The 8,351-nt window shown below is 39.3% G+C and overlaps 1 protein-coding gene across 1 annotated transcript; it reads left to right on the forward strand.

Annotated features, from left to right (window-relative positions):
- Positions 1–2,048: 2,048 nt before the first annotated feature.
- LOC107725507 (extensin-like) lies at positions 2,049–7,227 on the forward strand. The gene is made up of 4 exons (XM_016534781.1): positions 2,049–2,195; positions 2,445–2,499; positions 5,929–6,054; positions 6,938–7,227. The coding sequence occupies exons 1-4, from the start codon at positions 2,049–2,051 to the stop codon at positions 7,225–7,227; spliced, it is 618 nt and encodes a 205-aa protein (XP_016390267.1).
- Positions 7,228–8,351: the final 1,124 nt, after the last annotated feature.

Below are 8,351 nucleotides of genomic sequence, written 5' to 3' on the forward strand. Positions count from 1 at the left end.
TAGTATGGACAAAAATATAATGGAATCAATGGGACCCAAAAATGGGTCAGTTTTTCGGGTCTGGAAAAGTACTCAAACTATAAAATTGCACCAGATATTTTGAGTAAAAATTTTCTGAAAAGTTACTGTTTTGCACAATAAAATAAAGTAAAATAAAAATTAGTAAAATTTTTTGCCTTGCACTACAAACCGTTTTCTAACCAGCCCCCCACCCCCACCCCCAATAACAATACCTGAATATTGTTTTAAACAAATTAGCATAAATCAACAATATGTATTATTGTTTGTAAATGAAATATTTAATATTGTATTGTACTTATATATTTTAATACAATAAGAGGAAAACCAATGTATTTACCAATGGATTAAGAAAAATAAACTAATTTCTCAGTTTTATTTAAATTTCTGCAAATTTCCGAAACTGTTATGTTACAATATTCTATTCTATTCTATCTATCTATCTATCTATCTATCTATCTATTTAAATTATTCATATTTAAATGCTTGCTTTCTGAAATTTTGAGTTAAATTAAGTGGTCTCTCTTTTTAGTTTACTATTTTTGGTATTTTTCAAAGGCATGTATCAGGCACACAATTCTTATTAAACATATGGCCACAATTCTTGCATTTCAGCCAGTGCAAAGGATCCTACACTTCCGTTCACGCCATCCAATCAGCTCGGCTCATTCCTGATCTGCGCAGAAGGCCCATTGCGTATTCAAACCCTGGCCCTCACACACAATCTGGCCGGAAACGGAGGTCTAATGAAGAGCCCAGGGGGTCTGTCTATCAGAGTGATGCATGGCATAATGTGAACGAACACCTTTTCATGCCGCTGTAGTGGGTAGGAGAGCAGCCCACTGAAAAACGATTAGAGGGCTGGGAACGTGACCCCCACAGCTTGCTAATGACATTTCTACAAGCTAGTCCAGAGCTGTGCGCTAGTTTGCTGAGGGGAATATTAAGATTTTGCCTCTCTCAGGAATGATGCAAAGAGGAGCTGTTTAATGGATGAAGATGACTGCTGTTCATGACCGCTTGATGCTCTTCAGTCAGAGCTGCTGGGACATACTGAGCAGGGATTTGGTAAATAAATGTAATCTGTTGCCTATGTATAGCAAGAACAGAAGCAGCAGACAGACTTCAATGGTCAGTTTTTCAGGAAAACAAAACAAAAATAAAATATTTTCTTGCCTTGCAGTATAAACAGTTTCTCAACCAGTATTTTTTTTTTTTTTTTTTAACTTTCCAATAAAAATATCTGAATATGTTTAAAATAAATAACATTAAAAAAATAAAGTAAAATAAAATAAATATTTTGCCTTGCACTACAAATAATTCCTTCACCAGTAATTTTTGCTTTTTTCCAGACAAACAAACAAATAAATAAATAAAATATTTTTGTCTTGCACTACAAACAGTTTCGAACCCCAAACATTTTTCCAATAAAAATACTTGAATATGTTTAGAATAAATAATGTACTTGAGAAGCAAAAACGGCACAATATTTTAGGACATGGTTTTGGAGAATATATCTTAAAAGAGATTTAATTTTCTTACACCGCTGACAAATAGTTTTTCCTGTTTCATGCATAAATCAACAAAATGCAATATATTTTGTATATAAATTATTATATATTATGTAAATATTAAATATAATATTTATATATTTTTATATAATAAGAAACCTGAATATAGGCTATTTACCAATGCACTAAGAAAAATAAACCTATTATCTGAAAACAATCTTCATTTCTGCATAGATTATTTTGTTTTGACATCTTTACCATAAAGCAATATAAATATACTTGCTTGCAGTGTGAGCAATTAGGATAATGTTGAACGAATGCATATAAGATTGTATATTTGCATATTTTGCAAATAACCTTTGGCTTTGTCACAAAATCAATATCAGTAACAGAACATGTGAGGCTCTCAAGAGGAAATATGACCTTATTTGTGATTTGTCCTTTTGGACAAGGTACTTTTTAAGCCTGAGGGGGTTTAGTGATTGGAGAACGCTGGAGCAGACAGTAATTTAATGACGAATGGTTGTAGGGGCCACCATGCTGTTCATGGCCTCTCAGTGGAGACCGAATGGCTCTCATTGCTTTAGTATGATAATGATGCCTTATGGGGGTCCAGAGGTGCAGCTGGTGAATCCAGAACACCTGAGTCCATTCGATCACTTGAAAGTGAGCCACACCAACAATTATCGGAACGCAAAGGAATTGTGGATCCCTAAATTAATATTCATTGCTGAAGGCAAACTCGAGCACAGAAAGCTTCTGTAAGATCAAATATAACAGTGAAAAAATTCACAGAGAAACTTCAGACTTTTAATATTTTCTCTGCTTATTTAGTATGGGTCTTGAGCAAAGGCTTTCTACAGTCTGTTTGAAAAAGTAAGACTCCATAATCTTACATCTTTTCCTCTGCGCCAGACGACTGCGGGGGTCTCTCTCCAGGTGTGTGCTGCCGAACAGATGCGCACCACAGGTGGGCTGAATGCGTTTAAGAGGTTTTTTGTATATATTCATGAGTGTGCCGATGTGACTGTATGAATGTGGGTTGCTCTGATGGAAAGGCAAGAGCACAGCAGGGGCGGCCAGTTTGTATTTCGCAAATGCCGCCACCCTCACAAACTCATAATTAGCACTAGCGAAATAAAATGGCTAATGAGTCTCAGAGGGAGTTCAAAGATTAACCCACAGTAGCAGGAGAAGACCCGGGTTTGATGGCCGCACTGGCTCTGACAGGTGTCCTACATTCTACCCGTTTCAAATTTTACCACACTTGAATAAAGCATGCAAGAGGAACAAATGAAACATGATTGACCTAATGATTTTCAATTTTTAAAATCAGCATGCGAGAGCAAATGTGAGCTCTGTCTCGGCTTCAGTGGTGCACATGCATATTGAGCTAGTTTTTACATTTTACTTCATTTTACTACATTTTAGTAGTTTTGGTAAAACCATTACATATAGCCAATTATTTTCTTTTCTTTTCTGATTTTTGATTTTAAATATAAAATATTGTTTATATACTTTATATACTCTACATACTTTATATATGTATAAAATACACATTTATTTTATTATTTTTATGTATGTATACTTTTTATACTATTATACATAAGTATTATATACTTATTTCATTTTTAAATATTTTATTTAAATATTTTAAATAATAAAATAAAATAATTAATAAAATAAAACCAGAAATAAAATATATTTTTTTATCTTACATTCTGATAGAAACATTTGAAACATGACTGACCGAATTATTTTCAGTTTTGTAAAATCAACATGTAAGAGCAAATGTGAGCCCTGTCTCAGCTTCAGTGGTGCATATTTTTCCATATTTTTAAACACTTTACTCATTTTGGTACAGCCATTACATTGAGCAATTATTTTATTTATTTATTTATTTATTTATTTATTTGCATTTAATTTTAAATACAAAATATTCACTTTATTTTATATGTGTATAAAATTAACATTTATTTTAATATTTGATGTTATTCATATATTTTATTACCATTTATTTAATTTTTACACAATAAAATAAAATAAAAAAATACTGCTAAAAGCCACCTAGAAAATGTTTTTGGTCACTTCACATCTCAGACAACTGAGCAATTTTTGTCCAGAATAACTTGAGACTATGTCTAAAATCTGGTTATGTGAGACAAGATGAGCCCCGAGTCTGACTAACACAATTAAATTTCCCATAAGACCGTTCACACAGCCCAGGGTCATTTAAATTGTAGGAATACAACTAAACAAACATGTCCTCCATAGTTTTTATGTGACACAAATCCATTTGGACCAGCTCTAAAAAGTGCATTAACGTGATTTAAATGGAGTTTCGGATATAAACCCTAAAACTGAACTGCAATCCTGCACTTGAGAGATAACACAAAGGTGGCCTCCTCTCTCTGGAGGTGGATGAGGCACAGGTTCAGGACACGAGAGCTTCCCTACTCAGCTACTGTGGGTTTGACGGACGATGGGGATCTTCAGGTCTAATGAGCTGTGTAGGAAGCAAGCGGAGAGGAGAATATTTCCTGCAGCGAGTCAGCCGAAAATGATTTAACAAAAGGAAATATGCAGGAGGTCCAGCAGCGAGGGGCTTTTCATTTTCTCCCCTCTCTCTTTCTGCCTTCCTCTCTCAATTTCCTGCCTCAATTTGTGATCGCGAGGAGAGGAGATATAGAGAACAGGAGAGAAAAATTGTTTCAATCCGGGAGGAACAAACAGCGCAGGCCCGGCGAGAGGCTTGTGATATATGTGTGGGCTGAAGTTAGCTCACAATGTTTTGACATTTTTGATATGGAATAAAATAACAAGGCGTTGAGAACCAGGCAGGAGTGAATTTGTATCCGGAGTCGATCATTTAGTTCTCGTTATGGCCGATACTGAGTGAACAGTATTACTTTTGTGTTTGAGGGGAATGACGTGGCGATAATTTGCACAGTATTCAGTGGCGGTTTGTACATTACCTACACCTACACAGGTCCACCGAACTAGATGTAAATGATCTCACTGGACCATGAGCTCAGCTGAACCTGAGTGGTAAATATATGTTGTATATATGTACGGAGGCAATATGTGGGCATGAGAGCGACAGGGGGAGATGAGTCAATGCAAAAGCAGTTAGAATAAATTACTATTAAACTTTGAAGTCGTGTTTCTTTGTGCTTTGTGTTTTTAATTGAAACTCACTGCACATTAAAAGGAGTTCAAACAAGGTTAATAGGTGCATAGGCCATAAAAATCCAATGAGCAATTTTAAGCTTTCATATTGTAGAAATGAGATTTAAATTAAAAACACCATTATGAGAGATTAAAAAGTAATGTTTGACTGAAAATGTAATTATATTTATTAGGGCTGCACGATAAAATCGCATGCGATATTTAAGTGAAAGTGAAGTGACATGTGGCCAAGTATGGTGACCCATACTCGGAATTAGTGCTCTGCATTTATCCCATCCTTAGTGCAGACACACAGCAGTGAACACACACACACTGTGAACACACACCCGGAGCAGTGGGCAGCCATTTTTATGCTGCAGCGCCCGGGGAGCAGTTGGGGGTTCGGTGCCTTGCTCAAGGGCACCTCAGTCGTGGTATTGAAGGTGGGAGAGAGCGCTGTACATTCACACCCCCCACCTACAATCCCTGCCGGTACGAGATTCGAACCCGCAACCTTTGGGTTATGAGTCCAACTCTCTAACCATTAGGCCACGACTTCCCCCAACCGGCATCTTGTCAGAAAAGCCGGTTCTGTAATCAGCGGTAAATCTCCATCACCTGCGGGCTTTCACATTGAGCAGCATTAACTACACAGAGCCGTTGTTCACTGACAAGCTGCGCAAAACCACGTTCATATTTGCGCGTGTTATTTCACAATTAACATCAATAAAAATTCTGTAGAAGTCTGGTAATAGTTCATGTTAACTGATCTAGAAATTACTGTTAACAAATGTGTCATGATCTCCAGCTGTACCTTGCCATTCACTCAGGACTCCATTTCCCATAATCCTTTGTCCGGACTCATCAAGTGCATCACCTGTCTCTCATCAGATCTCATCATCAGTTCACAGCTGTCTCACATTAGTAGGCCTATAAGAATAACACACACACTCTCTGTCATGGCTGGTGATTGAATGTTTAGCCCTTCCGTGTTTTCTAGTTTCCATGTTCCTAGTTTTGCCTTTCTCGTGTTTTGATCCTTGGACTGTCTTGTTTTTGATTGACTGCTGCCTGCCCTGATCATAGCCTGTCTTGTTGGATTACTCTTTTGTCTGTGCCTTGGATGTTATTGTTTGCTGGTATCTGACCCTGCCTGTCCTGACTACGCTCTTTTTAATAAAGCCTGCTATTGGATCCCCACTTCGTTGTCACGACACCTCAATCGTTACAGAATCACCAGCCCCACCTGGATCCAGCGGCTTTATTCAGCAACCCAGCCCAAGCATGGACCCAGTAGACCAGCTATTACATCTTCGTCAAGGAGGCTTATCTATTGAGGAGTATGTTCACCGGTTCTGTGAGTTGTCATATCAAGTACCGCTTTATGATGAAGTTTTGTTTAAGGACTTGTTCCATTTTGGACTCTGTGAACCAACTAAATCATTGTTACCTGGAGGGGAGTTTAACGGTAGTTTGAGGGACAGTATGGACGATGCTCTCTTGTTATGTGGTTCCCTGGTTCAAGTCACGTCACTGCTGCCATCCCTGAGTCAAGTCAAGTCACAGCTGATCATTTTGAGTCAAGTCACATCACGGCTGATCTTCCTGGTTCAAGTCACGTCACTGCTGATCTTCCTGAGTCACGTCATGTCACAGCTGATCGTCCAGAGTCAAGTCACGTCTCAGCTGGTCTCCCAGAATCTCATCACATATCAGCTGATCTTCCAGAGTCATGTCACGTCTCAGCTGTTCGTCCAGAGTCACGTCACGTCTCAGCTGTTCATCCAGAGTCACGTCACGTCCTAGCTGTTCCTCCCAGATCATGGAGGCCGTTTGTGAACTCTCTGCCTGTCCTGTCACGGCTATGGAGGCCGTCTGCAAACTCTCTGCCTGTCCTGTCAAGGCTACGGAGGCCACTTATGAACTTTTATCCTGCTCTGAATCGGCCGAAGAGGCCTCTCCCGAACTCTCTGTTTGCCCTGTCATAACCAAGAAGGTCGTCTGTAAACTCTCTGCCTGTCCTGTCACAGCTATGGAGGCCGTCTGTGAATTCTCTGCCTATCCTGTTACGGCTAAGAAGGCCGTTTCTGAATTCTCTGACATTCCAGCCACGGTCAAAAAGGCTGCCCCTGAACTCTCTGCTCACCCTGTTATGGCTAAAGATTCCATTTCTGAACTGTCTGCCAGTCTTGTTACGGCCGCTGAGGCCATTGTTAACCTCTCTGTGCTCTATGTTCCAGTTCTGCCTGATCCGCCTTGGTGGTATCCTGCACCATCAGCTCCGCCCTGGTGGTTTTCTGCTCTGCCTGCTCAGCCATGGTGGTCCTTAGCTCTGCCCTGGCTCTCTGTTCCACTGGTTCTGCCTTGGCTTACTGCTCCGCCCTGGCTCCCTGCTCCGCAGGCTTCACCCTGGCTCTCTGCTCCGATGGCTCCGCCTTGGCTCACTGCTCCACCTTGGCCCTCTGCTTCGCCAGTTCCACCTTGGCTCTCCGCTCCGCCGGCTCTGTCTCAGTCAATGAAACCTTTGTAAAGTGTCACCCAATTTTCATTTATGTTTTTGTGATTTATTTGTGGATATAACATTTTCAATTATATATATATATATAATTGAAAATGTTATATCCACAAATAAATCACAAAAACATAAATGAAAACATAAATGAAAATATATATATATACTTTTTTGTTGTTGTTAAAACTGTGGAAAATGTGGTTCAAGGTGAGACTTACTAAGATAAACTTTCCTTCAGGCTTTTCAGATTTAACAGGGTCATTTAAATCTTATGGCAGATGAGAAGAATGTTTTCAGGAAACCTGTTTGAAAAAAATCATGATTTTTTTTTATTGCATTCGATGATACTCTACACCTTTAAATAACTCCAGAGCAGCACCAGATGCTAACTCTGAATCACCCCTCAGACCTTTAACACTGAAGCCAGACCCAAATTCTACTACACACATGCACTTATCAACTATGTTACAATCTCTAGAGCTTTGGCTCTCTATACATTGACTCACAAGATAGTCTAGTCGAGATTCACTCAAGGGAAAGCAACTGACCCAGATTCACTGGTCATATCACTGAGACTACAGAGCAGAGACTCTCTCAGTGTGGCCCATATACAGGCAAAACAAGCCCACCTACTAATCAATGATACATGCTGACTGAAATACAGGCTTGAATAAAGGACTGGATGGTGTAGATTTTACTAATTAGTCTTTTCTTGATATAAAGCAACGTATTCGTATTGAACCGTTCGGTACGAGGCTTTCGGTTCGTTACTCATTACAAACCGAATGATTCGATTCGTTGGACCAATCCGGTACCACTTTATATTAAGTGGCCCTAATACCTGTGTACTTACATAGTAATAACTCCTCCCACTTTACATATCCCTAAACCAACCCATCTCCACTGCCTGGATCCCATTTCCACCCCTAAACCTACCCATTTCCACCCCCTGGATGCCATTTCCACCCCTAAACCTACCCATCTCCACCCCCTGGATCCCATTTCCACCCCTAAACCTACACTCTAAAAAATGCTGGGTTGTTTCAACCCAACTTTGGGTCAAATATGGACTAACCCAGCTGTTGGGTTAAATTTTTCAATTACATTTTTAACCCAAAAGTTGGGTTAGTCCATATTTGACC

This window comes from Sinocyclocheilus rhinocerous, unplaced genomic scaffold (genome assembly GCF_001515625.1).
Source record: "Sinocyclocheilus rhinocerous isolate Xijiao unplaced genomic scaffold, SAMN03320098_v1.1 scaffold153, whole genome shotgun sequence".
NCBI lineage: Eukaryota > Metazoa > Chordata > Actinopteri > Cypriniformes > Cyprinidae > Sinocyclocheilus > Sinocyclocheilus rhinocerous.

Coding starts and splice junctions, on each gene's coding strand:
- LOC107725507 (XM_016534781.1), top strand. CDS start 2,049: ATGGTTGTAGGGGCCACCATGCTGTTCATGGCCTCTCAGTGGAGACCG. Junction 2,196..2,444: donor GTCCATTCGATCACTTGAAA/GTGAGCCACACC, acceptor CCTCTGCGCCAG/ACGACTGCGGGGGTCTCTCT. Junction 2,500..5,928: donor CGAACAGATGCGCACCACAG/GTGGGCTGAATG, acceptor CAATCGTTACAG/AATCACCAGCCCCACCTGGA.